Source organism: Rousettus aegyptiacus, unplaced genomic scaffold (genome assembly GCF_014176215.1).
Source record: "Rousettus aegyptiacus isolate mRouAeg1 unplaced genomic scaffold, mRouAeg1.p scaffold_m13_p_4, whole genome shotgun sequence".
Taxonomy (NCBI): domain Eukaryota; kingdom Metazoa; phylum Chordata; class Mammalia; order Chiroptera; family Pteropodidae; genus Rousettus; species Rousettus aegyptiacus.
In genome coordinates this window covers 21677402-21695475 of record NW_023416307.1, presented here as the reverse complement: position 1 = coordinate 21695475, position 18074 = coordinate 21677402, and the positions used below count along the sequence as shown (strand labels likewise).

Here is an 18074-nt window from a genome sequence, read left to right as displayed (position 1 = left end):
TAACAGACAAATTGGGGAAGGCAGCATTCAGGTAAATGGCTTGCCTTTTCCCTGCTTCTCCAGGGAAGGAGGCTGAATGGATGGATATGTTTGGGACAAGTCAAAACAAGGCCAGACCGGAAAGGAATTAGGTACTGTAGATAACGTCATGTATCATTAAAGGGTGAAGTAGAACTGGCTATATTCTTTCCTTTTTAGGAAATAACTGGTATATGTGGGGTTTTTTGGTTTTTGTTTTTGTTTTTGTTTTGTTTTGGTTAAATGTATATCTGTTTTATATTTATATTTATATTGCAGAGCATTTTTCCTAAAGGGAATAAGAGTGACATAAACAATAACGGAGCCGTATTTTATAAAAAATTTTTATAGTTTAAAATAGGCCTTGTTTTCTTGGGGGCACTGGAAGTGCATTGCCTTTTATAAAGGGCAGGTGGTCCCCAGCTCCCCACCTATAAAAATGACTCAAATAAGTTTGTAGCCATTTTTTTAAAATTCTCATTAACTAAACTGAAGTGGTTTAAATTAAACCCAGGCAAAATTGACTTTTCTTGTACATGGAGAACTGGAATAGAATGTTTCAATTCTAGAGGGGTTTTTTTTTTTTTTTTCATTATTTTTTCACTCATTACACTCTCTCAGCCGAGCAAGTGGTTTTGTTCCTAACATGGCAAAGAGACTCCTTTAGACATGGCTTTGCATTTTTGAGAGGCCAAATTGAATCTATGTGTTCTGTTCATCTGCTTAAGTTTCAAACAAGTTGAAACAATTTTAGTCTAATACTCAAATCCTCACTAGGACCTTGTCTCCTTAGAAGGCACCACTGGTTAGCAGCGTGTACTTTGTTGCCATGTTTTCCGCTCCTATTCCAGATCTGCAAGGCAGCAGACCTATGTGGCGGAAACAGACACATGATGCTTTGAATTGGTCTTTACAGATGATCTCATAGCAGGCGGAAGGATGCTATGGCTGGTTGTTTTCCTCAGCTGGAGACCAACAGTCTGCACCTGTGAAGAATCAAATGGCGCGCCCTCTGAGTACAGCCGCTGCCAGGGTGGCTGTGAAATCCTGTTCCCTCTGCCTTGTTTTCCTAACGAGCTGGGATATGCTGGCCAAACACCAGGGCGTATTTATTACATCCTTTCTGGGCTCAGAGTCATGGACACTTTTCAAGTTTAGAAGTGACACACATCTTGTGCAGGTCGCGTTTCTGTGACATCCGGCAGGCCTTACACAAAAACACTTACAGGAGGAAAAGGAAAAGAATGACAAAGGCGACTGAGGACCACACTACTGTCCTCATCCTGACTGTGGAAAAACATCCTGAGATATAGGGGCTGGGTCAACGGTTTGTGCCTTTAACTCATAAATCAAGACTAAAGGATTTGGGGGCAATTCTATAACAGGAAGGATCTGTAACTTAAGAACCATAATTTCCCCCCAAATGGTAAAGTTAGTTAAAACTTTGATAGGCTCCATGACTTTGAGGATTTGTTTGCTCAAGCCTTAGTTGGTGCCAGTCGACTGCTACTTAATCCTACAGAAAGAATTATTATCAATTGGGGATGATTTTTTAATCCCAAAATTAAGATAGCTTTATTGTTTTTATATTGTAAGGTTACATGCCAATTGTAAATAATACTATAAATAAATCTCTTGCACAGGGTAAAGACAACAAAAACCGAAAACCTTTGCATATATACATAATGTGCTTTCAAATAACTGCTGATATTCTATATCCTCCCTTCTTCAATGATATAGGATTGAACTGCTAATTCTTTTTGGGTGCAAGACCCAGGGCTGGCGATGGAGGCGCTGAGAGGAGAAAGACATGGTCTTTGTCCTATAGGAACTCACAGTGAATGAGGATGAGGGAGATGTATAAGCAGCTGATTCAAATTTAATTTGGTGCCTGTTACTCATGACTTCTGGACTGGATCAAGAAGGAAGGACAGGGGAGTCGGGGAATGTGGTATAAAGTGGGCTTGTCAGATGATGAGATTATGTCATGGGAGGACGAGAAGGGGGCCCATGAGAGCAAGGGCAAGCAGATAGGGAAGGACCCAGAGTCTTCTGGATATTGAAATGTTTCAAGCGCCTGAAGTTTTGAATGGCAAGGGAGAGGGATGAAGCTGGAAGGTAGACTGGGGACAAATTACAAAAACTCCTCACTGAGTACCAGACACTTCCTATCTTCTTCCTTCTCTCTCTAAATTTATTCACTGCCAGTGCCCAGGTGACCTTGGAACAGTATTTTGTTTCTCTTCATGATGGAGACAAGTAAATGAATACTATGTACCTCCATTCCCAAGATACCAAGCCTGGGAATAGGACAGACAGTCTCCACAAATAGTTGCAAACATAGAGTAGTAAATAATGATTATAAAAGTTACATGTTGCAACAATTTTCAGCAATGTCTTGCAATTATCAACTGTAATTGAGGCTAACTAACCAATTCCACAAAGGACTCTCAGGTCCTCTTAGCAGGCTAAGGCCTTTGCCTCAGTCAGATTTTCCCCACAGATCTGATCTTTTTTTCTTCAAAGGGGCACCATCTGACTCTCTTACAGCAAAATCCGTGAGGGAAGTGTGTGCCTGCCTCAAGGAAAGCAGAACGTTTCTACATAGTGACTGTCCCCTTCCAGCCTTGGGCTCAAGAAGTGAATGAATCCAGGACAATTGGCCATTGGCCACAGGGGGATTGAGAGGGTGAAGTAGTTGCTAATTCCAGCTCAAATCCTGCTGCTCTCTCACAACTACAGCAGCAAGGCTTGCCCGGCCCCTCCATCACCACCATGGCCCTCTGACTTAAAGCACTTGATATACGTCTGCTACTTCCAACTTCCAGCACCTGCATTTCTGAGCCTACGACTTTCCCCAACTTCACAAGCCACTCTGCTAACAGTCATAGCGGGATAGATGCCAGCAGTCCTCCACTGGCGATGGGGTATTTGTGAAATAACGTCTCCCCAGAATTTCCGGGCACCCTTTCTGAGCCACTTTCCTTCTCTGTCACACTCTTCTGCTCCCCCAATGATCTCCTGCAGTTGCCAAGCAGATGATTTGCACTTAAACCATCTCAGCATCTGTTTCTGGAGAGCCTAATTCAGTGAGGAGGCATTTCCATATCTTCCCAGGCCATGGCAATCTCCCCTGCTCTGACCCTTCGATAGTGTACATCTGTAACCTGGAGTTCAGCGCCTGATTTTCTTCTGGTCACATTTGCTTCCATTCATTCATTCATTCAGTGTATGGATACATATACTCCCAACCCACTCTCAGCACTCACAAGGAAAGAACCATGCCTTACACTTCCTCATGCTCCTTGCACCACTCATCCTGGTAATGAGCTTCTAGCAGGTGGCCCACAGATATTTGCCAACCAGCTGTTCTGTAGAGACTGGAACTTAACTGAGCATCAGCATCTTGTACTGGTAAATGACAGTGTTCAAGGAGGACCAGGAAAACTACAGGCAATGGGTTCCAGTCATGGGTGATGGTTACTGATTTTCAGAGTTTATCAGTATATTTGCTGACAAATGTGTGTGGTTGCCAGACCAGTAGCATTGGGCATCACCCGGGAAGTTGAATCAGAATCTCCAATTTAGCAAGATCCCTAGGTGATGTGTATGCACACAAAAGTGTTAGACGCGTGTCTCAAGGACCCAGGCCCTATAGGACTTATCTGCTATAGAAACCCCCAGAGATTTATCAAAAAAAATTTAAGCCTACATTTATTTTGTAGTGAGTTAGAATTGGGAACTTGGTACTGGTTCACATGAACTAAACTAAAGCCTCTAAGATGCATCTGACAGTTGGCTGATGTGTAGTGGACTCCTGCTGATACGTTCATTACAGTTCTCAGCATTAACCAGAATGAGTCTTGCTATCTGTACAAATACATGTAGATAACACATTAGAAATTACACTGAGAAGGGTATCTTTACATCATTATTTTCTTCTTAAGTAATAAATCTAAAGGATATAAAGGAATAGTTTTTGCTATTTAAGAGTAATATATTCGTGATGACTAGAAAATAAGTGTTCCCAGAACAAGAATAAATGAAAATGATCTCAGTAATGTTTACTAACTTTAGTGCTATGTGGATCCCATAGAGTTTCAAATATATGGCTGTTCCCCAGAAAAGTGGAGAACTTACCTAACGACTTCACATTATGGAAATCTTTATGTGCTAAGTATAGTGGTTTTCAGAAATCCCTGGGTTATGCCAAGCTCCTACCATCCTCTCCAATCTCTCAGGCTCTTCTACTGCCTTCCTCTGTGGAGGGCAAGCTTCCTTCAGGCAGTAGATAGCCTTCTCCCTGACAGTTCTTATCTCATTCAAATGTCCCTTTCCTCATTCAAAACACTTTTCAGAGCCCATCTTCTCTATGACAGCTCCACATTCCTAAAGCTCTGTTTGTTTACCAACTTCTCCTTAAGACTGGTAGCTACAAATTAAACTGGCAGATATCAGCGCCAAGCTGTTCACGAAGGGAAGGTTTTGGTGGTAAGATGCCCAGTAGAAAGAACGCACAAGGAGCCAACATGAGAATGAAACTTTATTGCAGGGAGTGTGCACTTTTGTGCTAGGGGACTGCATGGGCTTTATATAAGTCAGAGCAATAGTGGGAATCTGCCACACATGTGTGATACAACAAGCTGAATCTTACTTACATAAGTTAAGCACAGGCGCCCTACAACATTAATGTAACATTCTAAATCCGAAATCCTATCCCTAGCCACGAGCCTGGATCACAGCCAGACCTGGGACCCACGGCGGGGAAAGAGGATGATGGGAGGAAATAGTAGAAGTTACAAAGATTTCCTGAAGTAAATAGACTACCTTCTTCTACCTTAGAAAGTGAGAATGACCTTGAAGGCAAGAAGCACACATATTATTCTTCTATATAGTTGATACAATGGAAACGGTAGATACAGTGAGGTAACTCTTCTGTCATTCTGTAGAGAAATGGCAAGATTAAATACCCAGTGTGTGATATTTTGTTATAGCATCCTGAATAGACCAAGACAAACCATGAGTCCATTTAAGATCTCAATGCAACCCTATCTAAAAATCCTAAAAAGCTGTTTTACTTCCGCTGTTTGCATAAAGGTAAACTCACAAATGAACAGAAAGCAATTTAGAAAGTAATTGTTTTCTCCATACTAGTATATTTCAAACTTTTTTTTGGAGGGGGAAAGAGCCATACCTTGGCCAGACATACCGTCAAAACCCCATCCTATTAGCTACAATTTGTTTGCATATTTTTATTTTCTTATTTATTTATGTCCTACTTACTTCCAGTAAGCAGTTAAGGCAGTTCACTGTGAAAATATAGTTTCTCTAGGACAAAAAAAAAAAAAGAAAAGAAAAATAAAAAAACTATATCAAAGTCTCCTAGCTAAGGAAATCTCTAATATCAAACAAATTTTATACTTTTGCAAACTACATTTTTCCATTTCATTATTTCCTATTAGTAATGAACTAATGCTTATCCAAATATTTCTGTTTAACTTGTGTTTTGGGAGTAATATCTAAGCTACTAAGAAAAAATCTGGCTATTTTAAAAAAATAAGTAGGTGCAAAGAAAGATAGGCATCTCGTATTTAATTATATACTGAGTGAATTATGTAATGTAATGAGGAAATTATAGAAATTTCAGTTGTAGCTGATGTATAATTGGACTGAGTTAAATATTACCATATTATTAATGAGCACAAAACACTTCTTTTTCCTGGCAAAAGGTTCAAACACTATTTCTTCCTTTCTTTTTTCTTTCTATTTCTTTTCATTCTTTTCGGACCCATAATAAGCATCTTTCTTCAAAATGGTTTCCATGACTGGGCCAGAAACTCTGTGGTTACTTTTTTCTATCATTCTGTGATTACACCACATTTGCTAAACAGATATCGTGTCATTAAGGATGGGCTGCTGCTTTGAGTTCTCTAGAAATGTTTCAATGCTAAAGTCCCTACTAATCTTTCAAAAGTTTGCTTAATTGAAGCAAAAGAAATAGTGGAACCATTGTTCGGGATAATCAATGAGAGGTCATTTACATGAGGGGACCATGGTGTGGTGGGAGAGGAAATTCTGGCTCAGTATTATTCATTCTGGGTCTCTTGAGCCCACACACACACAAAACTTACCTTTAAAAGGCTAAGTTCCCAAGCCCCCAGTTTTTAGAGAGTAAATCTGAACTATAGAACTTCTAAATCTTTTATCAATCCACAAAATAACATTATGTTCAAAGTTCAAATTAGATGGACTTCTACAAGCTTACAGTCTGCAAGTATTTAGGGGTCAATGCAAAGAAAAGATGCTGGGAAATAAACTCAGCACAAATGAAGAGAGATTTGGGTTTTCAAATGTAAACGTGGCAACACAAAATGCTGTTTTGTGAAAAATAATTGGAAAAATTTATATGACAGCAGACCAGTTTTCTGACCTTTAAACAAATCATACTAAAAACATAATTTATGTGATTACATTGTTGTCTCAAATAGCAAGGTATGAAGATAGGCTATCTATCATATTCTCTAATTTCTATTTTAAATCAAAGTCAATTTATTTCAAACATCTTTTTTAAGGAAGACATAGTAAGCTCCATATTTAAATAAAAACCATTTTTACTTTATAAATACAAAAATTATACCTATTTTTTTTACAAGGGTGGGGTTTATTTTAGCAATCTGTGCCAAATGTATAGAGTTAAACTGAGTTCAGTCGATACTTAATTTTTGCCATGTTATAAAATTTAAGGTTCATTCAAAACAAAAGATACATCCGTTTTCATCAGCTGTTTCTTGGCTATTATGGGACTTATTTTTATAAATTTGTTTTGCCTAGACAGTATTGTTTTACTTGGCATGATTTATTACTCTCACATTTGCCCACAGAAACTAGGAGTTCCTTAAATCATGCAAACGGAATCAAAAATAATAAGGAAAGAAGGGGAACTTATTCCATTTACATTGGATTAAATAGTCATTTAGAATATGTAAATATATTTAAATTCTAATAGATTTTTGCTTATTAATAAGATGAAAAATATGTTCAGTTATTCCAAGCCAATATATAAAAGAATTAGACATGATTAGAGAATTAAAGAATTGTGGAATATGACTTTTTGGAGTGCTATTTTTTAAAACAAGCTCAAAATTTGAGGTATATCTGCCTGAGAAAGACATTAACAATGTTTTTTTCCTACTTTATTTTTAAAAAAGAATTTCAGGGAGCTTGCCCTCTCAATGCTCTTTTAAAAAATTATTGAATCTTGGCTTTTGAATATGGTAAACTAACAATATTTAATGCCTACTTACCATGCAAGCATTGTATGTATATTTTTATACTAATATTTTAAGACTAGAAGTATATATGCTTGTTATTTTTGAAGAATAATATCTATTAATTATACAATTATCTTGGAATATGTGGATTACTGAATAGCTCGACCATTACTGTCTTGTCTAAGAGCAACTTTTTTGTGGGATTGAAAATGTTATAATAGTAGAATATTTTTACTTCGGACACAAGAAAAGATTGAAAAGATTGGGAAATGATTGTAATGAGAAAAAGATCTAGCTATCTACAGGCAAAAAGCTAAAACTGGATTCAAGTCACTAAGAAAATCTTAAATTATATAGTGTTTTGACTTAATCGTGCAACTTTTTTAAAAAGGGAAACAGGTTTTCTCAGTAAACGAGCATTTTTCACTTCAGAGTAAACTTCTTGGCAGGTTATTAAAACTCTGGCCCATATTTGCTTATACAGACCTGGTTTTGGGGTTTCAGACATTTCTAGAACTTCTGAACCTTTACTAATTTACAAAATAAGTTACCTGGAAAAGTTAAGGATATATTGTTTCTGAGACACCTTGTTTTATTTTTTGTGATAATTCAAATATGTTTGTATTCACATTTAGGATTTTTGACACTCAAGCAATAAGAGCTAACATCTATTTAGCTTTTCCACGTACCAGGCATTGTTCTGAATACTCTGTTTTTAACTTACTGAATCCTCACAGCCACTCTATAAAGCAGACACTGTTATTAACCCATTTTATAAACTGAGTTGTGAAGATAAATAACGTGCTCAAGGTCCACAACTGGCCAGTTGCAGTGCCAGGATTCAAACTCACAAAGGATGTTCTGAGTCTACTCTGTTAGTTACTACCACACTACCGCCCACGCCTGCTCAGACAAGAGGCTCGGCTGTGAGGGTTTACACGGTACTGCCGCCTTTCTGATCTCTGAGGGTGGAGTTTCCTCTGCGAATATTTAACCAAAGAAATTCTTGCACATTTACTGTCAATTTGAACAACCAATACTCTTATTTGCCTTGCTAGTCTCTTACTTCCCTATTCTACATTGCCTACAGTAAAGAGAGGCTCTGGAAAGCCTCAACCATTCCTATTTTTCAAGGGGAGATGGTAGGCAGTGGAACAATTTAGGCTAGAAGGTGTCTCCGGATGAATGCAGAGCAGGGAGGCCTCAGCATAGCAGTGGCTGGGATGGAGAAACGTAACACACTGTTCCCACAGACCCACTGAATCTAACAGAAAAGCAGCGTTAGCAGGTTTGAAACGACTCAGACTTGGTCATTGTTTGGATTTTCTAAGAAGAATGACTACAAACTCATCGGTCAATAGAATATTTGAAATGTTATTTTGAAATTTAATATCTCAAACTCTACTCAGACAACAGAATAAGGGGTGCCAAAAGTCTTCCAGTTTAACAGGACAAAGAACCAAGAATACCTACAATGAAGGTACTCAGAGGAAGGGAGAAGCTCAGGGAAGGGGCACAGAGATGCCTTCAATGGTATTGCTAAAGTTATATTTCATTACTTAAATATATGCAGCATATATTGCGCGATACCAAATAAATCCAAAACCATTTAACATTTACTATGTGCCAAAAAGTATGCCTGGCATTGAAAACAGTAATATTTATAATTAAACACGAGGGCTCTACCAAGTGGTTTGTTTTTTAATTCATTGATATTTCTGGTGTTATCAGATCTTGTTAAAAATAATATAATAACAATTGATTGCTAATATTTTTAAATATTATTTGCTCCATGCCAGGCCCTTTATAGATGTTATTTCATTATTTCTTACAACAATGTCATGAAGTATTTGTGTCAGCTAAGATGAGTTGGGTAATACCATATCCAACTAAAGCTGGCTTCAATAATGAGAATCTTTATCTCATATAACGAGAAGTCTGGAAGACGTGGTTCTAAGCTATATTCAAAAGTTCTGCAATGTTGATGACAAGCCTCACCATCCTCAGTATATTGACTTGTTTCCGAAAGCATGCCCCCTCATGCTTTCATGATGACTGCCACCGATCCAGGCAGTACATAATGTACACAGAGCAATGTCTGGTTATAGAAAAGCCATATGTCCCTTTTTATTTGGGAGGAGAATCTTATCTATCAGTTACTCACCAGTTACTTAGGTCCAGATGCCCAGGATAGAGTCATATACCCATCTCCTAGCTACAAAGAAGGCCGAGGAATTTAAATAGCTGTCACTTTCACCTTATGGCAGGATGGAAGTTCTACAAATAAGAAAAAAGGTGATAGAGTGAGATATGACTATTGATAAGAATTAAAATTCTGCCACCAAATTGCTAACTCCAAAATTTACCGATGAATAAATTGAGGCTCAAAGTAGTTTTAAAAGATGCTCAAAGTTATACAGCTAATAAAAACACCGCACCAGATGTCTTTCCAAGTTTTTCTCAATATAAATCCAGCTGTACCAAAAAAAACTCTATCAGTATAGCATTCCCCACAAGGAGATAGGGAGATAAAAGTCCCATTTTGCTGAAAAGCATTAGGTTTCACCCACCTCGTGGTTCCAGAGCTGTGTCTAGTAGTTGTAGGGGTATCGCTGATGATTTTCAACATTAAACATTAATCTAAAGCAGGCAACCCAATAAGCCCTGGAGGTACAAAGATGAACATGACATGTCCAACCTTTGAAGGACATATCGGGGAAAGGGAGAAGATGACACAAATTTAGAGCTCTTGTGAAGATACATCCAGAGGTCTGAGGAGCACAGAGATAGGAGAAACCAGCTTTGGATGGGAGCGTGAGGGAGAGTTTCACAGAAGAGGTGACATTTGAGCTGGTTTAAAGATATGTGTATAAGAAAGACAAAGAGAGGAAGGGCTTCCAGTAGCCAAAGGTCTGCCCTAGTGGAAGGCATCTGTTACTAATGAAAACTGAGTTGTTAAAGGAGGCAGAGAGACAGAAAAAAACACCGTAGGGGTATTCTATTAAAAATGATAACAAATACCTAGCCACAAATAGCTCCAAAAGAATATAGATTTTAACATCTACAATAGGAACACCACTTCATAAATGTCTCACCGAATATCAGGATGTATTTAAAAGGATTTGCAGTTAAGTTTCTCCCTCTCATGATTACAGTTCCCATCCAGAGAGGGCTCCGTATCTCAATGTCCCAAATCAAATGGATCCCCTTTTTAAAAATGGAAATTAGTCTACTATCTTTTTTTTTATCTTTTATGTGGAGAACCAAGAAAGAAAAAAAAGTCAGAATATGTCACGTTACCCACGTTTTTCATATTTTGCTATAGTCAGCTGAGTTGCAAAAAGCGAATGGCTGTCGACAGCCTTCAATCTGCACACCCAAGTTGGATTATATATACAAAATCTGTAATGGGGAAAAGAATTAATATGCAGTGAAAAACAGAGCTCAGATAGATCTGGATGTATAGTCAGCCCTCTGTATCTGCGGGCTCAGCATTTGTAGCTTCAACCAACTGCAGATTGAAAATATTCTAAAAAAGAATGTTAAGTTATTGCTCACATGTCCTGTATAGTTAGACTTATGATGGTTGTGTCTGTAGTGAACATGTACAGACTTTGTTTCTTGTCATTATTCCTTAAGCAATATAGTATAACAACTATTTACATAGTATTTACATTGTATTAGGTATATAAGGGACTTGAGCACCCATAGATTTTGGTATCCACAGGGAGTCCTGGAACCAGTCCCCTGCAGATACCAAGAGAAGACTGTATAGTAATTTGTTAAGGAAAGAAAATTTCAATTAGTTTAAAGGCAATAAGAAAATATGCTCATGGTACAAAAGTAGAGGGAAAGACAAACTAGAAGACGTGCTGGAGACTTAAACTCAAACCAAACTCCATCTGACCTCAGAAAAGTTGAACTTGCATTTTTCTGAGCATGAATGTAATGGCTTAATGGAAAGTCATGTCTTAATGGTGTGGAGTATCTTTCAACTCTGACCAGGGTAAAAGTAGATATTTTCCTTTTATAGAAAAGGAAAGATCTGAGATGGATTGATTAATCTGTCTATCTATCTATCTATCTATCTATCTATCTATCATCTATCTTTCTACCTTACTGATTTCATATTTGCAAATTCACCTACTTGCTAAACTGTGTCAGTGACCCCAAATCAACACTTGAGGTGCTGCTGACGTGCACAGAACAAAGGGAAGCTTGAGTCGCCCAACGCACAGGTTCCCTGTTAAAGCTGAACTAGTCAAAACTCTATGTCCTTGTTTTGACCCTCCTACTGTACACAGGTGGTCTCTTTGGTGCCACATTTTTCTCATCATTGTGCTTTTTTTGATGATTTCACTGTTTAAAACATCCCCTAAGTGTAGTGTTGAAATGCTCTCAAGTGTCCTAGTGTAAGAAGGCTGTGATGTACCCTCCAGAGAAAATCCCTGTATTACCTAAGCTTTGTTCAGGCATGAGTAAGAGTGCTGTTGGCCGTGAATTCAATTTTAATGGATTAACAATACATATTAATTAAGATGTCTTTAAATAGAAATACACATAAAACAAGCTTATGTTGATGAAAACGTGTGAGCAGAGGCTTGCAACAATGTAATCCTGTATTCCCCCTACAAGCAATGCCTCAATTTTCGCCAATTCAGAGTTCGAAGTGACTTTGTAGAACATAGCTACCGTGAACAATGATTATCAACTGTGTACACACACATACACATGTACATACGGGGGGCAGTGGGTGGCGGAGAGAGAGAGAGAGAGAGAGAGGAAGAGAGGGAAATAGATATAATGATTTGGATCATATTCACCAGCAGTGTGAGTCTACTGACTACTGAGCATAGTTCTCTGAGACGAAATAATTTCCCACCTTCTCGTAAACTCCAGAGCAGGGCAACCAACCGTCCCAATTTGCCCCTGATTAAGGGGTTTCCCAGGGTGAGGAACTTTCAGTGCTAAAATTGAGGAAACCCCAGGACAAACCATAAAGGATTGGTCTCCATCCTCCAATACAAAACCTTCAACTGTCTGGAGCTAAAAGACTCGTGGAATAAATATACCCCCAAGCAGTTAAACACCTCTGGCCCCACTTAGACGTCAGAGGACTCCCGAGAAAGCCTGGGGTCTCCCTGGCAAAGCTTCATTGAGAAAGCACTAACAATAAGCTTATTTGATTTACACTTCTAAGGGCCATAGTCAGTGTTTCTTTGGTGCATAGAGACTTCAGAGTCGAACTGTGATGAAAAATAATAATTCTTTCATTATAAAATAAAAAATAAATAACAGTAAAAAAAAAAAAAGCAAAAATAACAGATGCCCACTAGTTAAATATTTTCATGCAGGCAGCCAAATATATTATTTTCTCTTATTCTTTTGTAAATTGATAAAAAATAGAGGAGAGAAAAGTATATGTTTCAGGACCAAATTCACATTTCTTAAATCGGCTAATTATCAGATTTTCAGAGATTTGGGACTCTTATAGGCTTGTAATTCTCAACTCTGGTTGCACATTAGAATTATCTGGGAGGTTTGAAAAAGCTCTAGGCCTGGACCCCACCCATTACAATGAAATTAAATGGAAATTGGGGTAGGGTTGGGAGGTTACATAGTAGATGTGATCATGGACCCATGAGGCCCCTCCAGGGAATCCGTGAGGTCAAAGCTGTTTTCACAATAACACTCATACATCATCAACCCCATACACCACTGTGTTAACATTTGCACTGAAAGGACAAGAGCAATGAGCAAGAGCTTTAGCACACATCAAGAGAGTGGCCCCGAAAGGTACGCGTAGCCATCTTCTTCACCACCACGTACTCTCGGGGAGCGGGGCGAAGGGGATAGCCAGTTTCACTTAACTCGGGTTTCCTCAGCCTTGGCACTATAGACATTTTGAGCCAGATAATTCTTGGTTGTCGAGGGCTGTCCTATACATTGCAGGGTGTTTAGCAGCTTCTCTAGCCTCTACCCACTAGATTCCTACTGCTTGGTCTTCCTTCCATTCCCCACTGTGACAACTGAAAATACCTCCAGGGGTTTGTTTTGTTTTGTTTTTAATTTTTCAGTTTTAACTTAATATGTGTTAAATATCGATAGGTATAATTCAGATAAACAAAAACTCTTCGAGGTCTTCTATAATTTTTAGGAAAGTAAAGGGCTCCCGTGACCAGAAAGTTTAAGACCCGCTGGTCTGTTTTGTATTTACAGAGTATTTATGATGTTTATGTCACTAAATCAAAAACAATTAAATAAACATAACTGATAATGAACAAGAAATAGGAAAAAAAGGAAATGGAAGATTATGGGCATGAGCGGGTTTGGGATTTTTGATGAGAAGAGCTGGGATATAACCAGTGAAGACTCAGCTGAAGAGACAGGGAGGGCAGTATGGCCTTGAGCAAGTTAGTCTTCTAACTGTTCCTCAGTTTCCTTCTTGTAAAATGGCAGTGATCACAGGACTTAACTCATAGTATTACTGGGAGAAATACATGAATAAGTACATTAAAAGCATGCAGAATATGCTTGATACTTAGATTAGGTGCTCTCTGGGGGTCAGCTATTATTATTTTAATAATAAATAATCAATTTATGTCAGAAGGGACAAAGTCAGGCCCGCAATTAAGGCATACAGGAGGCATTGCCCCTGTCCCCGCAGAGGGAGGAATGAAAGGAGAAAACAGCAGTCACTGGCCCCCAGAGACAAAGCATCATGGAAATGAGAAAGAAATCAGACTAACGCCTTCTACCCTAATGTTACACTTTCTAATACAAAATTGTATCTGTTACCCGCGAGAGGCACATGGACGTGCTCCAAGGTTTCAGAACAAACCTTGGTTTCATATTTTAGTTTCAGGGCAGTTGTAACTTTTTTTGTTTCTGCACTGTGATTAATTTTCCCTTCAGCTCAATTTGGCTGCCATAAGATCATCCATAATTAGGTTGATTTCAGCAAATACCCACACAGCCATCTTCACTTTTAGGAAAACATTTGCTTTAAAGAAAGGGCATGTTAATTTTTATGGTGAGAAGAATTAATAATGAAACCGCAGGACACTTAGATAAGCAAATGAAATGTTTGGGACATGGCAAAAAAAAAAAAAATCTGCTAAAGAGGAGTCTGCATCAGAAGCTGAGGAATTTACTTGAAATTTAAAATTACATTCTCATCAATAAAATGTTACATCTCCCGTGGCCCAGTTCTTACATCTTCTGACCTCCCTGTGTATCAAGTAGAACAACTTTTACTATAATTGTTTTCTATGGTTACTGAGAATGTTGGATTTAGAGTCTAAAATCTTGTTGAATTCACCTTTTCCGTGAGATCTGGCCCAACTGTACTATTTAAAATCGACTCCCTCCCTGGGACTGCATGTTCAGCTTTCTCTCTCTTTGGGGCACACTTCTCCATCCAACACACTATGTACCTTGCATACACATTTTGTTTATTAATCTGTTGCCTCATTATCATGGCAGGGATTTTTATCTTTTTTCTTCAGTGCTGTGTTCCTAGCTTCTGCAACAGTGCCTGGCACGTGGTAGGGACTCCACATCCAGGTTTTTGCCTTCAAATTGGGAATGGAAAATGTCCCTGTGATGCACTGCATACTGTGAGTTGATGTATGGAGCCCTTCCGTGAATGAAATCATCTATGTTGTAATATATATATTAATATACATATATTAGACTTAAGAGCATTTAAGTATCCTTCTATATAACCTGGCAATCATATGAGCCAATGTATAAAATGGGGTATCTAGAACTTGTTCCAATGGTCTTTATTTTTCATTCATCTAATGTTTTTATCCTTTAATGGATAAATATCTCTTCAATTAGCTGTCAAACTCTGTACTCCACTGCCCCCAAGAGATGTGCTCCGGTCAATTGTACATGGAATCTTTGAAAATCAAGTTAAATATTAAAGAGTAGAAAACCTCACTACTTAAATCTGTCCTGTAATAAATATTTCGGTAAAGCATAGATTCCTTTGCAACGACACGCTCTACTTGTCAGGTTGTATTTTGGCGTGTAAGGTTTGCTGAAATCAGTGAACAGAGACATACACATTGGGTGTAGGCTCTACGGGCTGAGTTCTATGCCAGGAGGATGATTGATGTATGAGAAGTAGTAGCTCCTTTAAGAGATTTGACTGGTACATGTAACCATTAGAGAATTATAAATGAAAGGGGAATTGCAGGTCCCTTAGAGGCCGAGACCACTTGTCATTCACCTTTGTCATCTAGAGTCTAGCGCAGGCGTATTACAGGATGAAATACCTATTTGGTGACTGAATGAAAGCATGAGTAAACACATGAGCTAGTGCAATTGCGTGCTAAACAAGACTTTTAAAAAGAATCTTTAATGTGGTGAAAATTCGGGCAGAAAAGGTCACTGGGAATGGCTTTGCAGAGGAGCCAGGACAGGAATTACATCTTGAAAGGGATTAAGGCTTCACGTGTCATAATGAAGTGTAAAGGGGAATTCCTAGCTAGAAGAGCGATTTAAAACTGTACATCTAGCACTAAAAGGATTTTGAGTATGAGCTTCCAATGTATAGTTACTTATAATTAAACATGTTTTCTGTTACACTAATATTATGAACAATTTATATATATATATAAATAAGATTTTAAAAGTTAAAGATGAAATAAGCTATATTTATTTATTAATGATATGTCATCATTTATATTGGGCGCAAATATACATTTCCAATAACGTTCTTGATAATTAAAAATGTTTTTGGGATAACTCCTCATCATGTTTAAATAATGCAGTTCATGAGGAGTTATGATGGGCATAGGAGATGTCGGCTAAGCCGTTTTCATGTTATTCATTCATGCCCGCATGTTTCATATTGCCCTTCATCTTCACTTTCTTTGAAGAAGCCTATTAAGTCACGTGTGAGAGTTAACTAAGACTAAAGCTAGGTGATACAATCTGCTCGTTCGACCAGGCGCATACTCTCTGGAATATGTTGAAAGGTGCTGAAAGTGAGCAAAAGAGTGAGCTTGTCCTGTAGAGAGGAGGTAAATTTTGGACCCAGCGTGATACATGACATTATCTGACAAATGGATGGACGGAGGGTGCCATTGACCAGGCCTCCCTGTGTAGGCAGAGTTAGGGAGTCATAGGTGTGGAGAGTGGCCAGAGGACACAAAGTTGGGAAAGGTAGATGTGTAGGGCAAGGTCACTAATGGTGATTGAGAGATTTGAACCTGGCAAGATAAGTTAATGAGACTATTTACATAGTTATAAAAAGGAGTAACAGGAATCCTGGAAATCAGGGGAAAAAACTCAAGGAAGCTGATCGAGAGACACTATGAATGAAACATTGTTTAGCTCCAGCTAGCTCTCTTAGTAAACTTTCATAGAATTATCATCTGTTCATCATGGGGCTCTGATTTTCTTTGAAAATATAGATATTTGTTCTTCATCATTATTGTTTTTCCTGGCTTTATTAAGATATAACTGACAAGTTAAATGACAACATGTTTAAGGTGTATGATCTGATGATTTCATATACATATACATTATGAAAGGATTCTCTTCATTGAGTTATTTAACTCATCCATCACCTGACACATTTTAGCAAATTTCAAATTACATGATATAATGTTCTCTACTATAGTTACCAGGTTATACATTAGATCCTCAGACCTTGTTCTTCTTATAATTGAAAGTCTGTATCTTTTAACTCTCCTTATTCCCCAATCACTTTTCAATCTGTTTGTATAAGTTTTTTATTTGTTTGTTTGTTTGTTCATTTGTCTGTTTGTTTGTTTGTTTGTTTGTTTTAAGATTCTACATTTAAGTGATACTATGTTGTATTTTTCTTTCTCTGTCTGGCTTATTTCACTTAGCATAACACCCTCCAGGTTCATCCATGTTAATTCAAATAGCAGGATTTCCTTCTTTTTTATGGCCGAGTAATATGCCATTGAATGTATATACCACATTTTCTTTAACAATTCTTCTATCATTGGGCACTTAGGTTGTTTCCGTGTCTTGGCTCTTGTGAATAATGCTGCAATGAACATGGGAGTACAAATATCTCTTCAAGATAATGATTTTATTTCCACTGAATATATTCCCAGGAGTGAGATTGCTGGATCATATGATAGTTCTATTTTTAATTTCTTGAGGAACTTCCTCACAATTTTTCATGGTGGCTATACTAGTTTACATTCCCATCAACAGTTGTACATTTTCTTCGTTATTCTTGGCAGGAGAGAGCCAGGAGCTGCCTGCCATTCCTGGTGAGTCAGCTAGCAAACATGGAGCACTCTTTCCACCATATTCTCCTGCTGGAGATTAAGAGCATCACGGACACATTCTCCTCCATCCTGGGCCCTCAGAGCAGAGACATCTTCCGCATGAGCAACAGCTTCACTGCCATTGCCAAGCTCCTTACCCGACAACTGGAAGCCACCGAGCCCCGAAGTGGCAGGTGAGCAGGAATAGCTGTGTACTCAGGAATCTGTCGTCAGCCCATGGAGGCATTGTATAGATAGCTATACTTTCTCTTGTAGGCGTGAAACTTCCCAAAGAAAGCCAAACCTACTATCTCAACATACAGTAGCTTCTGAATAAATTATCACACTTGCCACAATTTTTTCTATATCTGTGAAAACCAGAATGTGACAAAAATTATTCTGAAAAGCATACAAAATATGGTCAAAGGATAAGAATTTAGTGCAACTAATGTTTTTTTATAACTTATTTATTTATGCAACAAATATTTAACAATTTCTAACTCTGTACCAGAAACTCTACCAG

General features: G+C 38.1%; 1 protein-coding gene across 9 annotated transcripts in view; it reads left to right on the top strand.

Moving 5' to 3' along the window:
• The window catches only part of VEPH1 (ventricular zone expressed PH domain containing 1), a 211450-nt gene that overhangs the window by 98864 nt on the left and 94512 nt on the right, over positions 1–18074 (top strand). For 8 of the 9 annotated variants that reach the window (XR_004950617.1, XM_036219927.1, XM_036219925.1 and 5 more), the window contains one exon: positions 17525–17745. The exons of the other annotated variant lie outside the window; for it this stretch is intronic. Coding sequence is in view for 7 of the 8 variants with exons in the window: in XM_036219927.1 (XP_036075820.1) it covers positions 17525–17745 (221 nt within the window). In the remaining variant the exon portion in view is untranslated. The remainder of the gene's footprint in view (positions 1–17524; positions 17746–18074) is intronic. 9 annotated transcript variants of the gene reach the window in all.